Source organism: Podarcis raffonei, chromosome 14 (assembly GCF_027172205.1).
Source record: "Podarcis raffonei isolate rPodRaf1 chromosome 14, rPodRaf1.pri, whole genome shotgun sequence".
In the NCBI taxonomy this organism is placed as follows: domain Eukaryota; kingdom Metazoa; phylum Chordata; class Lepidosauria; order Squamata; family Lacertidae; genus Podarcis; species Podarcis raffonei.
In genome coordinates this window covers 15,647,571-15,672,227 of record NC_070615.1, presented here as the reverse complement: position 1 = coordinate 15,672,227, position 24,657 = coordinate 15,647,571, and the positions used below count along the sequence as shown (strand labels likewise).

The 24,657-nt window shown below is 44.0% G+C and overlaps 1 protein-coding gene across 2 annotated transcripts in view; it reads right to left on the bottom strand.

Annotated features, from left to right (window-relative positions):
• Positions 1-24,657, bottom strand: part of ADAMTSL3 (ADAMTS like 3) — a 274,771-nt gene that overhangs the window by 177,146 nt on the left and 72,968 nt on the right. For both annotated transcript variants that reach the window (XR_008327567.1, XM_053365546.1), the window contains exon 3: positions 1,475-1,602. Coding sequence is in view for 1 of the 2 variants with exons in the window: in XM_053365546.1 (XP_053221521.1) it covers positions 1,475-1,602 (128 nt within the window). In the remaining variant the exon portion in view is untranslated. The remainder of the gene's footprint in view (positions 1-1,474; positions 1,603-24,657) is intronic.

Below are 24,657 nucleotides of genomic sequence, written 5' to 3'. Positions count from 1 at the left end.
TAAGGATGACTGTCTGATGAAGCAGTTACAGCTTTTCCTGTTAGGCTTACAGCTGTGCAAAGTCACAACTCACTGAGACGTTTCTGAAATATTATTCATAAAGCATTATACTGTTTACCAGCAGTCTGTTTTGACAAATGATTTACAGGATTAACAACAAGAGCCCTCCAAATCGCACCAAGCCAGTTATTCATGAGCAAATACTCCTCTTACGGGAGGCATGGCCATAAGGCAAGGCCAGCTAGATGCCTGTGGAAAGCCAAAAGAAAAGGCTAAAGTAAAAGGTAAAGGACCCCTGGACAGTTAAGTCTAGGCAAAGGTGACTATGGGGTGCAGCGCTCATCTTGCTTTCAAGCCGAGAGAACTGGCATTTGTCCACAGACAGCTTTCCGGGTTATGTGGTCAGCAGGAGTAAATCGCTACTGGCGCACGGAACACCATGATGGAAACCAGAGCGCATGGAAACACTGTTTACCTTCCTGCCACAGCAGTACCTATTTATCTACTTGCAGTGGTGTGCTTTCAAACTGCTAGGATGGCAGAAGCTGGGACAAAGCAATGGGAGCTCACCCCGTCGTGGGGATTCGAACCACTGACCTTCTGATCAGCAAGCCCAAGAGGCTCAGTGGTTTAGACCACAGCGCCACCTGCCTCCCACCATAAGAAGCACCTAAGCACAAGAGCACTCTCCTGTCTTGCGGCTTCCAACAACTGGTTTTCAGAAGCATTGCTGCCTCCAACCATGGAGAAAGAACATTGCTATTGTGGCTAAAAGGTAAAGGGACCCCTGACCATTAGGTCCAGTCGTGGCCGACTCTGGGGTTGCGGCGCTCATCTCACTTTATTGGCCAAGGGAGCCAGCGTACAGCTTCCGGGTCATGTGGCCAGCATGACTAAGCCGCTTCTGGCGAACCAGAGCAGCGCACGGAAACGCCATTTACCTTCCCACCGGAGCAGTACCTATTTATCTACTTGGACTTTGATGTGCTTTCGAATTGCTAGGTTGGCAGGAGCAGGGACTGAGCAACGGGAGCTCACCCCGTCGCGGGGATTCGAACCGCTGATCTTCTGATCAGCAAGTCCTAGGCTTTGTGGTTTAACCCACAGCGCCACCCGCGTCCCTCTAGCCGTTGTGGCTAGTAGCCACCAGTAGCCCTGCCCTCCATGAATTGGTCTATTAATGCCATTTAAGTTGGTGGCCATACCGTGGGAACAAGTTCCGTAGTTTAACTAGACACGGGCCCTCTAGAGCAGCAATATCTCAAGGGTCAAAGGTTCCCCCACTGCTGCAGTATGCCCTTGTGTTATTTCCCAGTACTGAATAAGACCATAGTTGCATCCATTTAGTTTTTCCTTTACAGGAGCAGATTTTAATGCAACCACCCCAGATCTCCTGCGTTGGGAGATTCGGCCTCTGAATAACCCCCACCCACCCCCTTCCTGTTTTGTATCATTCATGACTTCAAAGACCAACCTGCCATTTAAGCATCTCCTTAGAGAATAGGATGCTCCTCCTCCGCAAGTACGCGAACAATCACTCCAAGCACCCCAGGCGTCCCAGCCGCCTTCTCTATCTTCGTCAGACTGGGAAATTCTTGAGGTCTGGAAACACGACAGAAAGAAAAGTAACTCAGCAGCCCAGGAAAGTTGCATATTTTGCAAATCCTTTTAACTGGTTGTTTACCCTGGGGAGATTCCTAGTCTGGTGGTAATAAGCAGAGATTCCCATTCCAAAATAAATTATTATGTCAACAGAACAAAGGAGTGATATATTTGCAACTGGAAAGAATCGGTCCAAAATAAAAGCGGTTTTTCTCTTCTTTCATAACTTCGTTTTCGTCTCTTCTGGGGCTTCTAAATTCAATTATGAGCACCAGGCCTTGAAAAACTCCATTTCCACACCAATCTGCGAAAGTGATGTCAACAGCACACTTCAAGGAGTTGGGTCGAGTAAGACCTCAAGGCAACACGACAAGCCTCCAGAGTCATCTTGCTTACACTATAGTATAAAGTAGCAATGAATGCCCACGTGCCGTGCAAGTGGCGTCATAAAAAGCACCAATTCCCAAACTGCCAGCATGCCATGAGAATGAAAAGCAATAAATCAAGGATGGGGAACCTCAAGAGTGGCAGCCAGATGTGGCCCTCCAGGCCTCGCTATCTGGCCCTTGAGACTCTCCTCAGCAGGTTGCCCAGAAAGGAGCTGAAAATGTTTTCCACCCTTGCTTTAAATAAAGACTCATGTGAGCTCAAAAGTGAGTGGACACTATTGAACATGCAACTGAGGCTGGATCTTGATTATCTGTGTGATTCGTAACTGAAAGCTTGGGGTGGCACATCCCGTGGCCTGTGGCAAACGGTAATGTGTCATGCCGCTGTGCCCCCGCAACCTCCCTTACCTGGGTTGTGGAGCGCTATGATGGGTTTTGGCAAGAAAGCTGGTGGTGGAACACCCAAGGCAGCTGCCTAATCCTGTCTTATGGGTGGGTTGGTCCTGTGAAAGCTTCCATTCAGACCCGTTTAGGAATTAAGATCTGCAGATGAGGCCCTCTTGATAGTTCTACAACCCTTAGCAGCTTGGGGTGGTGGTTTCCCAGGAAAGGCATTCTCTAGCTTGTGGAGCTTCCTCCCCATAGAGGAGGGTTTCGACATCTTCATTATACAGTGGTACCTCGGGTTACATACGCTTCAGGTTACATACGCTTCAGGTTACAGACTCCGCTAACCCAGAAATAGTACCTCGGGTTAAGAACTTTGCTTCAGGATGAGAACAGAAATTGTGCTCCGGCGGCGCGGCAGCAGTGGGAGGCCCTATTAGCTAAAGTGGTGCTTCAGGTTAAGAACAGTTTCAGGTTAAGAATGGACCTCCAGAACGAATTAAGTACTTAACCCGAGGTACCACTGTACAACATTAGGCAGATGCTGAAGACACACCTTGTCTTTTGACACCTGGGAAGTATATTTTTAGGACTCACCTTCTTTCTATGACTGTGGGATGTTTTAAACTGTTTTTAACATTGTGTTTTAATTGTAGTAACACACCCCAGGACCTTGGGGTGAAGGGCCAGTTAATAATACAGTGGTGCCTTGGTTGTCGAACTTAATCCGTTCTGGGAGTCCGGTCAACTCCCGGAACGGTTCAAAATCAAGGCATGGCTTCTGATTGGCTGCAAGAGCCATGGAAGCCATGTTGGACATTCGGATTCCAAAAAAACAGAACACTCACTTCCGGGTTTGCGACGTTCACGAGCCAATTTGTTTGAAAACTAAGCCATTCGACAACCAAGGTACCACTGTAGTAATAATAATAATAATAATAATAATAATAATAATAATAATAACAACAACAATACACATCACAGTATTCCAATCATGATCTTACCTATGCATGAATCACAGCGGCTAAGCTATCACTGTGCAGGAAAGGAGTCGTTGGTTTACCACCCGAAGATGATAATAGGCACTCCTCACTACGGAGGTCACATGAGTCTCCAGTGACAGAGGTGGATCTAGGAACACCCCTCAAACTAAGCACCTGTCCCTTCAGACGGAGTGCAACTTTGTCCAGAACCAGTGAGTTCCCCAGTTCCCAGAACTGAGAACTGCTTGCCCACAAAGTCTTCCCAAGATTCAAACTCAACTTTTTGGGCCTCATCCAAGCCACCAACCCATATACTCCCATATGTTTAGAAAGTTGATGAGACTTTGAATATGTATGTAGCCTATTATTATTTAAACTTTTTAAAATTATTATTCTTGTTGACTTTTCTTATTGATATTTCAATGTTTTCTCTTTTTTGTAAATTGTTTTGAAGGGTGTGTGTGTGTACACACACGTACACACACACCCATACACCCACAAACCCACACACACACAGAGAGAGAGAGAGAGAGAGAGAGAGAGACTCACTCAATCAATCAATCAATCAATCAAACAGTGAAATAAATAAATAAATAAACCCCCTGCAATGTAGGAATTACAGCTAAAGAATCCCCAGCAGATGGCCATCTAATCTCTGTTTTAAAACCTCCAACGAAGGACAGCCCATCACCTTCCATGGTAGATCACGCCAACCTGTTTCTCCAAGGCCTGGAACTTTGCTTAATCTATTCAGTTCCAAGGGAGGAAAAGGAAGCTTCCTTCCCATTCACTCACCCGCCCAGGGTAGAAATTAACTAGTCTTCTGGAAAGAGGACGGCTTCTAAACAGGACTGGCTTGCAAGAAAAGATCTTGGAAGGTGCCAAGTGATGGGCTGGAGTCCAACATTCCCGTGAATCTAATCAGAAGAAAGCCTGCCAGCCTACCTCTTTAAATACCAAGCAAGGGCAGCTGCTCTCTGTGCATGGGAACTGCCACTCCAAAGTGCTCATCCTTCCATGGACTGGGCCAGTACACACAAAGTCTGGCCTATGAACCATAAATATGAGGAGGAGGAAGACAGTGCTGGAAACGCTGGCTCCACACGTACTCGTTTCCTAATCTTTAGCCCCAAATCCGGTAACCTAAAAATGCATGCTGGCCAGCCTAATAATTCAAAAACAAGCAGTAAACTTCTTTTTATAAGCAGTAACTACTTTTCCATAGCACGTCACTCAGGTTTGAAGCAAAGCCACGGCAAACTTTATTGGATACCTTAATTTTGTTTTCACAAAATAAAGTATGTTGACAAAGAGATTTGATCTTGGCCTTAAATGGCTTGGATTAAGTGGTACTGATGCCGCGAGATGTAGCTGCACATAAAGAACACCTAATCATCTGTATTTTCCATAGGATTATGTTTCTGACCTTTCCAGGCGTTTACACAGGTAGCACAGTCATAGCGCAGTCGAACGCAAGCAAAATAAAAACGGAGCTCAATGAAGTTCTTCATAGTGATAAAATTGTGTGCATGGAAAACACAAGATTGTCAACCATGGCCCAGAGAAGCATGCAAATACATTTGCGCATTCATGAAGTGATTTTCAGGTCCAAACTTGATGTAGCATTTGTCACATACATAACTTTTGGATAGTTATTGTTGGGAAGCCAGATCAGGACATTCACAAGAGGGCCAGATCAGGACTGTGGCAAGAGGGGCTTTGAACCTTTGTCCTGAGCAGAATGCGCCCACCAACACCACCTGCCTGGTGCCTGCTATCTGAAATGGGAGAAAAGTGTCATGTAATTCTACTCAGTATTGATCCAGATCAGATTCCAATGTATAGTTAGCAGAGTAAAAACTTAAACACGTTTCAGGATTCCCAAAAATTGGACCAGAGGCAATTGTATTTCATCCAGCAGAGCTTCGCTGCTACTGCAGGCAAATGAGCATAATGGTCACAAATCCAATACATCCAGGATTTGCACTGTCCCTAAGAAATCCAGTTGCAGCAGACCTAACTTAAACTTACAATAACTTATAAGAAGTCTGAACCTTAACGCTAAGCATACTACGTACAGAACACCACACCAGAAGGAAAAGAGATAGGAAGTGAAACCCAGGCTCCTTCTGATCCTACTTTTATAGTCAGCATGTCCTTGACTGAAAGAGATAAGAGAACCAGTTTAAGCCAGCTGTACTCAGCTTCTTTGAAGGAATAATCCAAACATCAGGAACCATCTGGCTGTTTCTTTCACACAGAGAAGCTTCCAGAATCCTCTTGAATTAATTAGAATAGGAAATATGTCTACATATCAGATCAATACTTTCTGCACTAAGAAATGCAAACTGACAAAAAGTTCCCATGGATACCACGAGGGCATCCAGACCTGTTTATGGGGAGAAGATGAATAGGGAAAGAGAGGTGTTGTCTCCACACCAGAGCTGAAGCCAAGTGGCGTTGGCGCAGGCACTCACTGGGCAAACTTGCACATTGAGCCTTGCTATAAAGGACCCCTTTCCCAGAGTGACAAGGCACAGGGAATGCCTTCACTTCTGACTCTTTGTTGGCAGCCAGTAGGCAAGTGAGGAGATAGAGGTGGGAGCAAGTGCCAGTGGGAGGAAACAGCAGCCCCTTGGCCAGCAGTTTGAGAGGCAGATGGCATGCAACCTGCTGTCCTTCCCGATTTGCCACCTGAGCCCCATGACTCAGCTTGACTAATGAAAGGGCCCCCACACACGTCCTGCCACTCCCCTTCGCCCGTCCTGATTCCAGTTCATCATTGAATAAACCTAATTAATTGAAAATGTTAGGGCCAAATCTAAACCCGAAGATCTGGGTCTATGTCTTTCTCATTGACCTCAAAGGAGTATGCCTGCCTGTTGTGCTGGAAGCAAATTGAGAAGTATACATATGCTCTTATTTAACCGTAATATATTTTAATAATGTTTTTTTTAATCTGTATTAAACTTCACCCTATCAATATATTAGTTTTATATATGTTACGTGTGATTTATCTAGTATTTTCAAGATGTAGGTTTCTAAATGATTCTAGGTAGAAATGAGATTTTATGCAGTATTTTATACTGTTGGTTCTTGCACTATACTCATTTATTTTATATGTGAATGGCCTATGGCTTAAGCACTAATAAACTACCACTATTACATATCTATCATCTATCTGCTTAACAATATAGATGTAGATTGATATGGATGCAAAAGTAAAGCGTGCTTTGAGTTTTAATCTGGCAGTAGAAGGGGAAGGGGCTGTGCTGCAGGTATCAAAAGTTTGGGAAACATGGGCTTAAACCAACAAAATCCTTAGAAAAGCAAATTAGCAAGCAATCCTCAAGCACAGGCCCTAAACAAAATATTGCTCTTCCGTGCTTGCTTGCGACTCGCTATTGATTTAATGCCTTGCTGCGAACCTTAAGATTCTCCCCGGTTCCAATCATGCCCACTTTGCCGATTTTTCTTCCCCTTATTTAAATTTGGTTTCACAGCGTAGGCAAATATAATACGAAGATATGATGAAAGCTGACAGCTAGTAAATCAAATATTATTTTGCTAGTAAATTACCGGGCCAGCTCAAACTACTTTTAACTCCTTTCCCATGGGACTAATGATTGGGGCTGGCTGGAGTTTAAGTCAACAGTGTGGGCACTGATTTAGTCAAATGGTTGCGAAGAAAGACCTGCCAGCACAAATGAGAGCTTTGATCGTTCTCTAAGGCTAATTAGAGTTTTGGAATGGGATGTCATACAGAACAATAGGTCCTTATCTACTCCTAATTTAAATAGCTGAAGAGCGACTGAACATTATTTTGGGATCTAGATAACATGCAACCTTCAGTAAACAGTAAATTACTTCTAAAGAAATTATTATTATTACGACGACGACAACGATGACTGCTACTATTAACCCACCCTTCACCCTAAGGTCCCTGGAAAATAAAAACACAATATTAAAAACAGTTTAAAACAACTTACAACCACAGAAATGAGGTGGGTTCTAAAAACAGCCATCTGAAATGTCAAAAGCCTCTTCTCCTAATAAACGTATTTCTTTTGCAATTACAGTTGTACATTGGTTTTCGAACAGCCTAGGTTCTCGAACGTTTTGGCTCCCGAACGATCAAAACCCTGATGCAGCCGTTCCGGTTTTCGAACGTTCTTTCAGAAGCCGAACGTCCGACGGGGCTTCCGCAGCTTCGGATTGGCTGCAGGAGCTTTCTGCAGCCAATCAGAAGCTGCGCTTTGGTTTCCAAACGCTTTGGAAGTCAAACAGACTTCCAGATTCCGTTCGACTTCCAAGGTACAACTGTACTTTCCTTAGTATGTATTTCTGTATGCTATTTTCACTAGTACGTGCACTTTTGTGCACACTTTGCGTGAATATGTGCATTTCTTGTATACAGAGTTTTGGGAGGAGAGCTGCATCACAAAATCGGGAGAACTGCAAATTTCCAAGGGTAATAATAATAAAAAATTTTATTTATATCCTGCCCTCCCCAGCCAAAGCCGGGCACAGGGCGGCTAACAACAATAAAATAGTACAACATTCTAAAATCATTTCATTATAAAATTAATTCAACTCAAATTGATGGGCTAGAGTTCTGTGAAGATTGCCAAAGGAGGGAGTCAGGCTGTGCCCTGGCCAAAGGCCTGGTGGAACAGCTCTGTCTTGCAGGCCCTGCGGAAAGATGTCAAGTCCTGCAGGGCCCTAGTCTCTTGTAGAGCATTCCACCAGATTGGAGCCACAGCCGAGAAAGCCCTGGCTCTAGTTGAGGCCAGCCTAACCTCTCTGTGGCCCGGGACCTCAAAGATGTTTTTGTTTGAAGACCGTAGCTGTGTTTCAGTTCATTTATTGGCTCGAAAAGTGTCAATCAGGTAGTTTCTCATTAAAATGCAGACAAAAATCCAATTTCTTCCCTGCCCCAACTCTTTGCCACTGTGATAGTTTGCCAGGGGATGGAGTTGGTGGCTTACTGCATGCTGCAATATCGCCCAAGGGTGATATTGCAGCTTTCATGTCAAGCTAGGCCTAATGATGCAAGAGATTCTACCTGGTCCATGAGACCAAGGAAGGGGACCAACCAGCATGGACAATAGTCATGAGTGATGAGAGCTACAGTCAACAATATATTGGAGGGTCACTAATTCTCCAACCCTGATTTAGACCCAAAAGGTGATTTACCAAGGTCATGTCTTGTGGAGCTGACAGTCTAAAATTTGACATGAGGTGGAAGAAGATGAAAGGAGGGGTCTACTGGGAAATATGCAATTAGTCTGGCTGCATATACATAGGCTTAACTGAAGTATTGGATATTGGGGAATTAAGAGACTGTTCAAAGGCCACGAGTCAGCAACAGTGTCATTGTAAGCCAGCTATCAAGAAGCATTTTCGTTTCAATGCACTATACCTGTTAAATTAGTTGTCCAGAATAAAAATGCTTTATTCTTAGATATTAAATAAAATAAAGGTGTGTGTTTGTGTGTGTTTAAAAAAGACCCTGTCCTATAAAAGGCTATAAAAATGAGTGGCCAATTTATCCAATTTTCTAAAGAAATTTTCCACAATTTCCATGGGCAACATATAAAAGTACTAAAAATACTCTTGGCAGCCTTTTCACTTGGCAGAATATACTACTAGCGAAAAGCTTATTCCAAGATAGGATGTCCATATGCAGCAAAATGATAGTTTCTTTTTATAATTTTCTGATAATTCCCCAGTTTCTTGTAAGTAAAAGATTCCCTCTGACCCCATCTACCAGAAATGACAATGCAGTACTAAGATTATTGCACACCTAGGGCAATAAATCACCCAATAAAGCTGGATTTTGCAGATTAATTTTATTTCTTGATTAGCTAATTTCATTTAAGGGAAGGAAAAAAAGCAGGCAAGGGCTGCTCCAATTAAAAAGGTACTGGTTTTGTTGGTTGTTAAAAATTACTAAATCCAACAGGGTGGAATCATCAGGTTGCTAAACTAAAATGCAACTCCATAATCCAACTTTCTTCAACCTGGGGCTCTCCAGATATTTTGGAAACATGTGAAGAGCACCAGGCTGCCATCAACTAGTTTTTATTGTATAACTTGCTTGTACCCAAATGCATGCCTTGTTTTTGAGCCCAAATGAATCTGCACTCTAATAGCAAATGAGCTCATGAAGCAGGGCCTTGTCTGTGCTGGCACCAAGACACTGGAACACTCTGCTGAAGTTAAGTCCACTTGGTCCTACAACTGTTCAGTCTTTGAGCAACTACGTCATGCTTCCGGTGGGTTTTAGGCACTGCTTTTAAAAATGCCCCCTTCCCCAGTACTGCTATTTATATACAGAGAGAGAGATTATGGGGAATGTGACCAGTTTGGTTGGACTAGGCCAGGCATCCCCAACCTTTGGCCCTCCAGATGTTTTGGATTACAATTCCCATCATCCCTGACCACTGGTCCTGTTAGCTAGGGATGATGGGAGTTGTAGGCCAAAACATCTGGAGGGCTACAGGTTGGGGGTGCCTGCACTAGGCACACAACCTCATGGGCGCTGCAGGAGACGCCACAACTATGATTTAGAACAGAGCTCAAGAAGCGGGAGGGTGCTGAATTTTGGTGTCACAAAGGGTGCTGCTGAACTTTGAGACCAGACCTGTTGTATACACACCTGGATTTTTAATTGTTCCATTTGTAATGTTATATGGTCTGGTGCATTGTTTTCATTCTTGCTATACTTCCTCCCCACTAAATATTTTGTATAGAGAGGCAGGATAGAAATGCAAGTAAGTGAATCGAACAAACTATTATGAACACAGCTTTTTGTTTCAGGGGTGCTGGCTTTTTTCCATTTAATCCTCAACCACAGTAACTGTTGGAGATTTCTCCTGACACCTTGTTATACATGTGAATGCTTTCAGGGGGACTGAGAACCATCTCAGTCTCTGTAACAAAAATTTTGGATCTAGTGTTATGACTTGCTTAACCAGCCAGTAGAAAACTGTGGCATGAGACAGCGAGGCAACTTGGCCTCCTGCCTAGTCGCATGCGTTCTGGTGGGAACTTTTGAAGCCAGGGGAGCACATGACTACTTGAATCCTTCTATCATTTCAGAAATGGACTGTATGTTGTTTAGGGACAGGGGAACAATTCGCAAGATCAGATTTTAACACAAACCTGCCATAATTCACAGTTTCCGAAACAATGGCGCTACCAAAACACAGCTATCCTTTGAAATTCAAACTGAATTTTGTGATGCTGTTCTCCAACCAAAGAATGTGTACAAAAACGAATCTCTTACAGCAGAGCTTTCCAAACGTTCCTGTTTGTGACACACTATTTAGACATGCATCATTTTGCAACACAGTACCGTATTTTTCCGTGTATAAGACAAGGTTTGCTTATTTTTTTTGAAATGCTAAAAATTGGGGGTCGTCTTATACACGGAAAGTGCTGAGATGGGACGTGCGATTGGTGGCTGGCCCGAGCAGGAGACTGTCAGCGGCGTTGGGGTGTGTGTGTGAACGGTGGCTGTGGCAAGGTCTGCTGGCAACTGGCTGCTTCTGTGATTTTCGGCTGCTGCTGGTGAGCGGGCAGACAATTGGTGGCTTTGTGTGATTGGCAATCCGCCCCTCCCAAAAAACAAGTCTTGGCAATCCCCCCGAGAAAAGCTCCACAAGTCCAGGCAAACCCCTCCCCAAAAAAGTTTAACAACTCTGGGCAATCCCCCCATTTCCTCAATTTTGAATCCCAAAAAATAGGAGTCATTGTGTACACAGGGGTGTAGTATACATGAAAAAATATGGTAATTCAGTTTTACTAGCAAACCGGAAGTTAAACTAACCCCTTTCCAGCCCTGGGAAGAGCACGGGGAGCGTTTCCACGACACACCTACACACTGCAGCCGACACAGTAATGTGTCGAGAGACACACAGTTTGGAAAGCTCTGTCTTACAGAAAAGTGTGCTTAAATGTTTTTGGAAAAATAACAAGCAAAATGCATTATATATGGGGAAATAGTTTGCAAAATTGTGTGCATCACGCAAAACCGCATCTGAAAATGTGCTTATTAGGAGAAATTCTTACTAAAATGCATATGAGTTTTCATGAGGAATAATAATAATAATAATAATAATAATAATAAATAATACCCTAGCGCACTGCAGACACTGCAGCTAGCAAACACCAAGTCAGTGATCTCACCTCAGTTCTAGGTTCAGGGAAAACACCCACTTCACCTAACACCATCCCTGGTGTAAATCTTCCAGTTTGCCCAGAGAATAACTTCTGACCCAACTGAACTCAAAACCAAGATACAGTGGTACCTCGGGTTAAGAACTTAATTCGTTCTGGAGGTCCGTTCTTAACCTGAAACTGTTCTTAACCTGAAGCACCACTTTAGCTAATGTGGCCTCCCTTCCACACAATTTCTGTTCTCATCCTGAAGAACAGAGTTCTTAACCCGAGGTACTATTTCTGGGTTAGCGGAGTCTGTAACCTGAAGCGTCTGTAACCCAAGGTACTACTGTACTCATGCAGTGAGGGAAAACTCACCCTGAATGTCAGTTGCTGGGAATCAATGAATCATAGAATTGTGAGAGTTGGAAGGGACCCCAAGGGTCATCTAGTCCACCCCACTGCAACGCAGGAATCTTAGTTAAAACATCCACGACAGATGGCCAAGTGGGAAAGTGCTAATTGAGCTCAGGTTCTACTTTGGGGCTTCCCATAGGAATCTGGCTGGCTACGGTGAGAACAGGATGCTGGCCCCAGATGGGCCATTGGCCTAATTCAGGAGGGCTCCCTCTTGAGTTCTTATGATCACAACCCATGTGCATTAGTTTTATGGCTGCATTAAAGAGACAAGAGAATGGTGTATGAATGGAGGGAAAGCAGCGTAAATGACTTATCAGGTGTTCGAAACCACAAAGTATATCTTGTAAAGAACTCATGGTATTATTCGGCTACATGATCCGTTTCGGGGACTACAGAATAGAACCCACAACTCCACGCACCAGCTTTCACGGCGGACGCCAGTTTTCTGCCTCTCACAATTATATACTTGAAGTTCGAGTGACAGATTACAGGAAATGACCATATAGACTGGGTGATTTATAAACTCGTTTAAACAATGTAACTTTTATCAGTTGCTCAACATTAATCACCAACCTATGAGCAAATATTTTCTTGTATATGATCCTCTCAAGAGTGATTTGCTGAAAACATTTTTTTAAAAAAACAAGATTTATGTGTTGCATGTACTTTCTGTTGGAGCATAAGGATTTCATGCTGATAAGCAGGATCATGTGCATTTTGTGAATAGAGCAGAATTAACTGAAACATATCCCTTTGTGCTGAAAAGCAGGCAAAAATGTAGCACGGTTTGCATTTTTAGTATCAAAAGTTATGAGTGCTGATGACAGAATAACAACTCATATACCGCAAAATAGTATTCAGTTTATTTGTGGACCGTCTTATTTTAAGTCTCTTGAAAAGCATCCATATTACAACTTCACTCCTCGTTGTACCTTAAATTAAATTAGACCCCCTCTTTACTCCAAAGCAGCAGCATTAGAAGCTTAGGTGTTGAAGAAGACCCTACATTAATTCCATTGAAATGTATAAAAAAGGTAAAGGGACCCCTGACCATTAGGTCCAGTCGTTGCCGCCTCTGGGGTTGCGGCACTCATCTAGCTTTACTGGCCGAGAGAGCCGGCATACAGCTTCCAGGTCATGTGGCCAGCATGACTAAGCCGCTTCTGGCGAACCAGAGCAGCGCACGGAAACACCATTTACCTTCCTGCCGGAGCGGTACCTATTTATCTACTTGCACTTTGACGTGCTTTCGAAATGCTAGGTTGGCAGGAGCAGGGACCGAGCAACGGGAGCTCACCCTGTCACGGGGATTCGAACTGCCGACCTTCTGATCGGCAAGTCCTAGGCTCTGTGGTTTAACCCACAGCGCCACCCGCGTCCCTCTCAAGAAGGCATACAAGGTGCCATTCAAAAGTCTTAGGGACTCTACTCCAGATTTGTGTAGAGTTTCCTGCTTAGCATTTTCTTCCGCCAAAGATATTCCGCAAGGCAGCGGAGGTTTAAGATCAGTTTGCCTTCTCTTAGGTGGGCTACCTTCCCACGCTGACAAGGCCCATCTGCCCCTCACTTTCCGCCAAAGCACGTGCAGAAACCACCTTTTAACCACACACTAAGCAGACACCAATCTATGCAATGGCAATGTTCCTTTATCATCAGCCTTGCACCAGTGCTTCCTCCACTGTCAAAGGCAATACAGTATGCCAGTTCCTGGGAATCCCAGGGCCACTGGTCTGATCAGGCAGGCTCTTATATTCTCAAGTTTATGGTTTGGAAAGGTTTCCTTCCAATCCCTGCATCCTAGCTGCGGCATCACGTTGAGCAGCCCATAGACTGTGACATGAGAGCAAATCAGCCGATCACTATAAAAAGCACTTGCTACACTACTAAATGGGACGCAGGTGGCACTGTGGGTTAAACCACAGAGCCTAGGGCTTGCCGATCAGAAGGTCGGCAGTTCAAATCCCAGTGACGGGGTGAGCTCCCGTTGCTCGTCCCTGCTCCTGCCAACCTAGCAGTTTGAAAGCACATCAAAATGCAAGTAGATAAATAGGTACCACTCCGGCGGGAAGGTAAACAGCGTTTCCGTGCGCTGCTCTGGTTCACCAGAAGTGGCTTAGTCATGCTGGCCACATGACCTAGAAGCTGTACGCCAGCTCCCTTGGCCAGTAAAGCGAGATGAGCGCCGCAACCCCAGAGTCGGCCACGACTAGACCTAATGGTCAGGGGTCCCTTTACCTTTTACACTACCAAATCCCTTAGCCCACTGCAATTTAGGTAATGCTGGTTGTATCTATCAGATGTGTGATTTAGTTCTTGTACTTACCATGCTTGGACACACAGTGAAGGAAGCCGGGCTGGCTCTACCATTAGGCAGAATGAGGCATCTGCCTCAGGCAGACGATGCTGGAGAAGACATCGGCAGCCTCCCTTCCCTGGCTGTTCCTCCTGAGCTACCAGATTCTTCTCCTCTCTGCCCTTGAACAGAGGAGATACATCCCATGGAATTCCCTAAACTAGATGCTGCCTTCAGGAGCACTGTAGGAAATTATCCTGTTGCCATCATTGGAGCAAGATTCAACTGCCCATATATATAGCTGGCTTCTGACTGTGCAATGTAGGAAAGGAGGCAATTTTGTCCTTTGCCTCAGAGAGCAAAATGTCATGGGCTGGCTTTGGCAGGGAGATAGCCACCCTATCACAAGACTGGTACATCAACCCCCTTTTTTTGCCAAGGTTTTTGCATGTTGAGCAGAAGAATTAGCATGTTTATTTATGGGGGAAGTTGGCAAACTGAAAAATCACAGAATCTTTCATTTACAGAAATCATCTGGGAACATTTTCATAGGCTTAATGGGTTTTACTTAGCAGAAACGAAACTGATCAAAGCTCAAAGAGACAGACAGAGAGAGAGAGGGCCAGCTACTCCAATAATGCACTGATGAGCAATTCTTGGTTTTCTACTGCTCTGAAGATGCTGCCAAAATTGTTTTGAAAATGAGATACTTGAATGGAACAGACTCAGACACAGAAAAAGCTATTTCAAATACATCTGAAAGGACTAAACACTGAGAATATTTCTTGGCAACTTTTTGCTTCTAAATTGGTAATAATTTTGCTTCAATTAGGAACCAGAAGATTTCCCCCAATGAAGATTTATTGTTCCTCTGGTTCATTCTGCCCTTTTACTCCACTCCTCCTAAATTCCACTTGAACCAGAAGAATGTCTAAAATTATTTCCTGCATCGAAACATGCAAAGTCTGCTACAGCTTTCAGTTTCTTACGCTCATTTCTGTCTTCCTCACCCTACATTACTGATGAAAATGCATACATTAATAAAACTGCCAATAAACTGTACATATAACTGCATCAGGATTTCTTTCTGCACATTTCACAGATCTGCATATGCAACCCTGTGCATCGGTAAGTATTTTGATGCTGTTATATTATATTATGGTGTGTGTGTTTTTTGTGTGTGTTTTTTGCAGTGTTATATTAAAGCCCTGGAAACAATGGCTTCAACTAATCAGTTTGGATAACCCAAAGCAAGGACAAGAGAAGGTGAATGAGTGGCAAGTCATCTGAAGAACTTATATACAGACTTATAAGCCTACAGGAAAAACCCCCGCCTTCAAATTAAAGAGTCAAAAGAAAAATCAATGTGCAGGACCAAATGACAATCAGCGAGTGGTGCCATAGCAGTTCAACAGGCTGTTTTTCAGCCAGCTTGAGAACAAGCAACTTAAGCGCTAGCCAATGCAGCAATACAGTGCCAAATCATTGTTCCAGTTGTTTTGTGCCATTAAGCAGAATGAATGTGACTGTTTCAGAATTCACCATGGAAAAGAATGCAATAAAGGCACACAAGCAATCACTACACAATTAGCCATTGCCAACCTTGGGAGGTCACAATTACTTGCATGTGAGAGCAAGCAAACAAAGACAATAATCTCTTCAAAGCAAGCCAACATGGTGTCTTCATGATGTTACTGAACTACAACTCCCATCAGCCCCAGCAAGCACAGCCAATGATCAAGAATGCTGGAAGTTGTAGTCCAACCACATCTGGAGGGAAGCACATTGGCTATTTGTGGCTATTTGTGGCTCAAAGCTTGTCAAGTTAGTTCACCTATTCAGGTACAAGTCATCGAGGGAAGTGGAATAAATGTCTGTGTGGATATGCATTTCTGAATCTAGGCCTTGATCTAACTATTATGAACCTAAAATTCCAAATCTTGCTCATAACCTTGCTTTGATTCATACGTCATATATGGGGAAATTCCTTTGCAAAAATGTGTGTTAGGCACAACTGCACAGAAAAATGTGTACAAGTAGATTAAAATAAAATAAAAAAGCTGATAAATCTTCATGAGGATTTTTAAAAAGAAGTTATTATAACCTGCTGTAGAAATATGGAGAACTGAACTTAAACTTTGGAAAAATGAGAAACACTGAAGTTAATGTACTTGCATATCCCTACCTCTGCATAAGTGTTATACAAGCTAAACCACTGAGCCTCTTGGGCTTGCCGATCAGAAGGTCGGTGGTTCGAATCCCTGTGATGGGGTGAGCTCCTGTTGCTTGGTCCCTGCTCCTGCCAACCTAGCAGTTCGAAAGGATGTCAAAGTGCAAGTAGATAAATAGGTACCACTCTGGCGGGAAGGTAAACAGTGTTTCCATGTATTGCTCTAGTTCACCAGAAGAGGACAACGCCGGCTCCCTTGACCTATAGAGCGAGATGATCGCTGCAACCCCAGAGTCATCCGCGGCTGGACCTAATGGTCAGGGGTCCCTTTACCTTTACCCCTGACCATTAGGTCCAGTCGTGGCCGACTCTGGGGTTGCGGCGCTCATCTCGCTTTATTGGCTGAGGGAGCCGGCATACAGCTTCCGGATCATGTGGCCGGCATGACTAAGCCGCTGCTGGTGAACCAGAGCAGCGCACGGAAACGCTGTTTACCTTCCCGCCGGAGCGGTACCTATTTATCTACTTGCACTTTGACGTGGTTTTGAACTGCTAGGTTGGCAGGAGCAGGGACTGAGCAATGGGAGCTCACCCCATCACGGGGATTCGAACTGCCAACCTTCTAATCAGCTAGTCTAGGCTCTGTGATTTAACCCACAGCGCCACCCGCGTCCTTTACCTCTACATAAGTGTTATACAAGCAAACAAATGCTCAGTAAGCAGGTTGCCTCCAGGAGCATTCCATTTATCCCGCTGGAGAAGAAAGCAGCAGAGTTTGGAGGTTTTCAGCCGGCAAGCAGCAGAGACAGAAAGGTTTCGGCAACCCCTCCTCACCAATCCTCCACTCCTGTTTTTAGTCTCCTGCTGCTGCTTTTCATTAGCAATAAAAAAAAGAAAGTCAGGAGGAAGAATCATTGAACTGTCTGTCATGTGTAATATGGCCTTCAGAAAAACCTTTCGCCTGGTTTTTTAAAAGTGGAAATGTCAAATCCAGTACTTTCCAATGTGCTCTTAGGTTTCAAGTTATTGTTTCATGTTAGCTTAATGTTTTTTCCCACTTTAAAATTGACAGGTGTGTTCTCAAGCTGACGTGCAATACTAGCCTGCCTGTGAATTAATTATTCCTGCCCACAGAAAAAGAAAAATCAATACATGTTTAATTTTATTAACATTGCCTTGCCAGAGCAGTAACACCTCCTGGTTTTGATTCTGAACAGTTGTTTCTAAAATTACTATGGCACCTTGGAGAAGCCTTTCCTGCTTGCAAAGTTTAGCTTTGATTGGTTATTGAAATTCACACCCTTGTACTTTAATGCACATCAAGTCCTGGAATAAAACAAATCTACATGTTGTAACCTATTTTTTTCCAAGGACGAAAAAAGAGCCTCAATCAATTATTATTAATACATCAACAGCTACATATCTGGCAGATATATATATATCCAAGTAACATATCCAACCTTTCCCTAGGGGTTTTTTATAACACTTTGGGGCTTTTGTTAACTTCAGAAGCAGGCAGGTATGGGGAGGAATGACAAGAGGTGTGTAAAATTATCCACTGTATGAAAAAACTGAATGGAGAGACTTTTTTCACCTAATCTGGTAAGACGAGAAAGTGGGGTCAACCAATGAAGCTTGATAGTAGGAGATTTAGGAACAGCCAAGGCTTTTTTTTTCAGCCGGAATTCGCCAGAACTCAGTTCTGGCACCTCTCAGGTGGGCACCATTGCCATTATAAGAGAACAAGGGAGGCATTCATCATTTTCTAGAAAAATAGCCAGCAGCCCATCTAGTCCAGCAACCTGTCCTCACAGGGGCCAAAAAATGGTCAGTCCCAACCCCACAGTCACAAGCCACATTCTGTACTTTTAAATCCTCTGCTAATTCTTGGCATAAGGAAGAGACCATTTTTGCCCACCTAGTCCTATCTGTCGTAAACATTTTCTCGACCCCACTTCCTGTTGAGGTGAGGTGGAGAGGCAGATGGGCAGATGAGGAGGAGGAGTTTGGATTTCATATCCCGCTTTATCACTACCCTTGTTGTTGTTGTTTAGTCGTTTAGTCGTGTCCGACTCTTCGTGACCCCATGGACCAGAGCACACCAGGCACTCATGTCTTCCACTGCCTCCTGCAGTTTGGTCACACTCATGCTGGTAGCTTCGAGAACACTGTCCAACCATCTCGTCCTCTGTCGTCCCCTTCTCCTTGTGCCCTCCATCTTTCCCAACATCAGGGTCTTTTCCAGGGAGTCTTCTCTTCTCATGAGGTGGCCAAAGTATTGGAGCCTCAGCTTCAGGATCCGTCCTTCCAGTGAGCACTCAGGGCTGATTTCCTTCAGAATGGATAGGTTTGTTCTTCTTGCAGTCCATGGGACTCTCAAGAGTCTCCTCCAGCACCATAATTCAAAAGCATCAATTTTTCGATGATCAGCCTTCTTTATGGTCCAGCTCTCACTTCCATACATCACTACTGGGAAAATCATAGTTACCCTAAGGAGTCTCAAAGCGGCTAACAATCTCCTTTTCCTTCCTCCCCCACAACAAACACTCTGAGATGAGTGGGGCTGAGAGACTTCAGAGAAGTGTGACTAGCCCAAGGTCACCCAGCAGCTGCATGTGGAGGAGCGGGGAAGCAAACCCGGTTCACCAGATTACGAGTCCACTGCTCTAAACCACTACACCACACTGGCCACACTGGCCACTCTCTCGTTGGTTCAAGACATGGATCTAAAAGTTACAGGAGAAAATTTGCCATTTGGCTGCCAATTCCTGCATCAGCAATGTTAAGTATTTGTTACGGTGCAACACCATTTGATTACAGTGGTACCTCGGGTTAAGTACTTAATTCGTTCCAGAGGTCTGTTCTTAACCTGAAACCCTTCTTCACCTGAAGCACCACTTTAGCCAATAGGGCCTCCCGCTGCCACAGCGCCACCGGAGCACGATTTCTGTTCTCATCCTGAAGCAAAGTTCTTAACCCGAGGTACTATTTCTGGGTTAGTGGAGTCTGTAACCTGAAGTGTATGTAACCCGAGGTACCAGTGTATACTTTTAAACGGGATGGTGTCTGTCTGACAGTGTTCCTGAGCTAACGAGCTGTTGCTCACCATGAATTCCAATACGTAAACGTTCACTTGGTAGAATACTAGCCATTGCTAGACAATGACAAGACAGAAAAGTTGTACTCAGTTCCTATCTAATGGATCCTAAGTTTAATGAGCAAGCAATGATGAACTGTCTGTGCATTTATATGTGTGTCTGTGTGCATGCGAGCATGTATGCTAGATGCATATTTTTCTGCTAACATCACGGCGGGGGGGCGGGAAGAAAACTGCAGTAGCAAGCCAAGGCTTCAGCCATCTATTTTAGGACTGGCAAACTCTTATCTGAATCCTGCTTTAACGGTTTTTTACTTTTCAGCCTCAGCGCACACAGCAAATCTTTGAATGACTTCATCTTCAAGGCTGCAATGAACCCTGCTACCAGTGTCAAGCACATTCTGTTTATAATGGGTATTTGTTATTCGAGGCCAAATACGATTCATTACATTTTCACGTCACTCTTCCTGCCAGGAACTCGGGCTGACATACATGGTTCTTTTCCTTACTTACACAACAACTTAGAAAGGTAGGCCAGACGATAAGAGTACAACTGCCTCAAGGCTGGGGAGTGAATTTCCTGTGGAATACTGGTGTCTCTGTTCCATTACACATTATTACATTCCTCTTTACCCAGACCTATGGCTATTAAACAATATGTGGCCTGTGAAAGTTGGGGGGAGTGGACTGTTATTATGATGACTATTTTATTATTAGTCTGTCAGTATGTTTTTTTATCATGTTTTTATTATGTTTTATCACTGATGTTCTATAATGTGCTTTTAATGTTGTACACTGTCCTGGGATCTTCTGATAAAGGGTGGTATATAAATTGAATGAATGAATCAATGAATGAATATAATAAAATAATAATAATAAATAATAAATAATAATAATAAATAATAATAATAATAATAACAATAACAACAATAATAATAATAATAATAATAATGCTTTAGCAACTACACCATGCTGGCTCTCCTTAATAAATATGCATTATTTATTAGTGTTTGCTAAGGTCTCCTCAAAAAGCATACTCCCCATATAATCTAAGCCATGCTAAATTCAGTAATCCTGTGGATATAACGAAGCACTAATCAGTGCGCACACACACAAAAACAACAACACTGTGCTGTAACAGTGCAATCCTTTCCTAGAGTTATGCCAGCTAGTCTCTGCTCATGTTACTCCAAATTACAACAGAGTAGTCAAATCAAATCATTGTTAACTGTTGTGCCTTCATAAGTACTTTGGTATAAGGCGGGGAGGGGGATGTGAAAGTTGGGTTCCTGTTCTCCGCCAGCACTGGGTTCTCCTTAACCCACTAATGCAAAGTTGCAACACTAGAATAACCTTAGGAATCAACAGCAAGGCCAAGATGACTACTACTACCATCAATGCTGCACAAAGAGATGGCCATCTTAGCTCAATCAATATGGCACCCGTGCCCAAGTGGTAAAGCCAACTTGAAGCTGATCAGCTTAATCAAGACAATGAATGCCTTTCCTATTAAATTTCAGCGTACCATGTAAATTTGTTATTTATTATAAATCATGTGCATTAGAATCACTTAGCTGGAAGGAACCTTGGAGGTGATTGCATAGCCTGCATACCTGAGAGATGTCTGCTGAGCCTCTGCTTAAATATCTCCACGGCAAGAGAGCCTGCTCAAGCCAATCCACTCCACCGCCCAACAGCTCTTATTGTTAACAACGTTTCTACCAATATTTAACCAAAAAAATGTCCCCTGAAATTTCCACCCACTGATTCTAGTTATGCCCTCAGGTGTGACAGAGAACAAATCTGCCTCACCTTCTGTATGACGGCCCTTGTTTTATTAGAAAACTACCATCAGGTCTTCTTCTTCTCTTTCACCTTTGCTCCTAGTACTTGGTTTTCAGGTCTCTTACTGTCCTGGTCATCCTCTTTTAAAGCCCTCCAGCTAGTCATAAGGAATGTAATAAGAGCCTGCTGTATTAGTCCAGCAACCCATAAAGCCCATCATCTTGCTCTCACAGTGGCCAAGCAGTTGTCTATGGGACACTCACAAGCAGGGCATAAGAACTGTGGCTCTTTCCATTTTCGTGGTTTACAGAAACTGGTCTTCAGAAGGATAGTGCCTCCAGCAGTGGAGGCAAAATGTAGCCATCAGGGTTAAAGATGTTGGCTATTTGCAGTTTAGTTGCGCTGCAGAAAGCTTGCTGGGGAGACCACGCATTACAAGGAACTCAAAAATAACTTTAACAAGGTTTTAATAACAAAAACAAAAACTCCTTTTACACTAAATATATCAACAAGCATGACCCAACCACCTACCCATCCCCCAGGGTACTGAGAGCGCTAGGTGCTGCTCTGCATATACTATACCCAATTGCTGACACAGCTTAATTAACACAACTTAGCAGCACCTGCTATACTGTTTCACAGCTGTAAAACTGAGTCTCGTTATTTGCTCTGGCCCTTAAAGACATACACATCTTGGGGAACAATAATGAACCTTCACATTTAAAGAGACCATTCAACAATAGTAACCACTGATCAGTGTTCTCCTTAAAATGTGGTGCCCACATTACTCCCAAACAAGGCCTGCCCCGTGCAGTATAGGGTGGAACATGTATTAGTGTTGGTAAGTTAAGCGAGGCCAACATCTGTAAATGAATCAAGAATAGCTGCACCTTTAGAAACATAATTTCATGGGCAAATGGAAAGAAGCAACAATGCCTCTGATTTTCTGAGGGAATCAAGACCCACAGCTCCTGCGTGTCATATTCCGTTCCTACTGAGCTTGTAATAAAAGAGTTCAGTATTGCACTTGAAAAAGCACTGTGCTCCTGACAGCGGTATTTCATATCTTCGGTAGAATTTGTTATACATTCTTATACAAAATGGTATTTAATAGATAAGGTGTTGACACTAACCACAGGTCCTCTCTGGTCGGTTCTACAGCTGTTATAACACGATTATTAAATTCCAGCCGAGATCCAAGTACATTCTTCATTTTTAGTCTGAAACTACTCCTCCGGTTATGTGTTTAGCATTATTAGCAACCAAAATGAAAATAATAATAATAAAAATAAATGAATGGCTCCCCCATATGTTTTAATTTAAATCTCATAAAGTAAACACAGCACAGACAAATGCATGACTGGATGGGAATTCCGTCTGACGTGTACAGAACAGGATCAGACCCGTGCAAAATTTGGTAAGGGGGGAAATGGCAGCTCTCCTGGCCATATTGAAAATGAAGACCAACATAAGCAGGGGTAGAAACCGCAGGCTCAGAGGCCATTTGCAGTCTTATATGGCCCTTGAGACTCTTCTCTGGCCACAGCCAGCCCTTCACCAGCCCTGCTCTGCACTCTCCCAGTGTTTTTGCTTGCCTGGAAAATGTTCTAGCTTTCCTAGGTTGATGAATGCAGACAACCCTCTGACTTTCGTATGGCTGGAATGTAGCAAAGGCCTGTGCAGAGCTTGTCTGAGGCCCAGGGCAGGAGTCTCGTTAGAATAAAGTTATAAACTCAAACAAAAAACAAGGTCCCCTGGTTGGCTTAGCCCTCCAGGGCCCAGGGCAAGTGTACCCAGCTGCGCCCCACCCCGCCCAGGTCTGAGTAGCATACTGTAAACGTAAAGGTAAAGGTACCCCTGCCCGTTCGGGCCAGTCTTGCCAGACTCTAGGGTTGTGCGCTCATCTCACTCTATAGGCCAGGAGCCAGCGCTGTCCGCAGACACTTCCGGGTCACGTGGCCAGCGTGACAAGCTGCATCTGGCAAGCCAGAGCAGCACACGGAACGCCGTTTACCTTCCTGCTGGTAAGCGGTCACTATTTATCTAGTTGCACCCGGGGGTGCTTTCGAACTGCTAGGTTCGCAGGCGCTGGGACCGAACGACGGGAGCGCACCCCGCCGCAGGGATTCAAACCGCCGACCATGCGATCAGCAAGTCCTAGGCGCTGAGGTTTTACCCACAGCGCCACCCGCGTCCCTTACAGCATACTGTACAAAGGACATAATAATAATGGTTGCTGTGCCAACGTTTGCAACTAGTCCCACCTACCACTGCCATGTAGATCCAAAAGCTTGCCTACAGGGGAACTCAGTCCTCAGGCTGAAATGATGTTCCCCATCCTTGAATTAACTTTCCATGTCTTGAGCCTACAGTCCATTCGGGCAAGCATATTTGCAAACAAAGCTAGGCTAACGCTCCTATAACCCCATCATGATTGGTGATGTTACTGTGCTGCTGTAGCACTACCATCTCATCCTAATCACATGAATGCAAGCCTCAAGACAGTTATTTATTTACCTGCTTTTATGGCCAAAGGGTCCTCTGAGTAAGGGCCAATTTTCAACCGATTTGTTCTAATAGATGCTTCTCGTTGCTTAATCCATGACTAATATCATGACTTGCCCTAGTTCATTCTCAGCTTTAAACGTGTGTAATGGTACTTCTCAAGGGCAATACAAATCTTACTCCTAATGCCACTAAGCGCCACTTAATGTACGTTGCTCAGTTTTACGACCAAGCACGCTATAAATCTTTCTAAACAAAAGAAATAAATATAAACAGACTTGTTTACCATAATGCATCCTGCTCCAATCCTGTAGAGAAGACAGAAGGGCAAGGAGGCAAGGCAGATCTGTTAATGGTAGTACCAAGGACAGCTCCTAGAGAGCTACCTGCTCTAATTAGGGTTGGAAGGGAATGGAAGCCTTTTGAGCTCTTGCCTCCAGCCTATCTCTCTTAGGCTCCACCCCCTTCTGGAAAGAGTATCTTATAGGACCAACCCCCTTGCCTGGAGAAAACAAGCACCTGTCCCGGGTTCCAGGGCCTTCTCCCTGGAGCCCATTCAGTGCTGCTGGAGTGGGAAGCTACTGTGGGAGGCACTCCATTCCTCAGGCTTAGGGGACAAGGTGCCCTTGTTCCTCTTGGTTTCCCAATCCTCTCTGGGTTCTGGAGCCATGACATAATGTGCTACCTGCGGGCCTACATTTGTAAAACTGCCTGGAAACTGCAGTTTATTCAAAACCCAAGCACAAGGTTATGAACTGCAGCTGCTGGCTGAGAACAAGTCTCACCACTGCATGAACAATTCCATTGGCTCCCAATCCATTCCGAAACACAAGTGTGGGGCTCACCGTCAAACCACTACA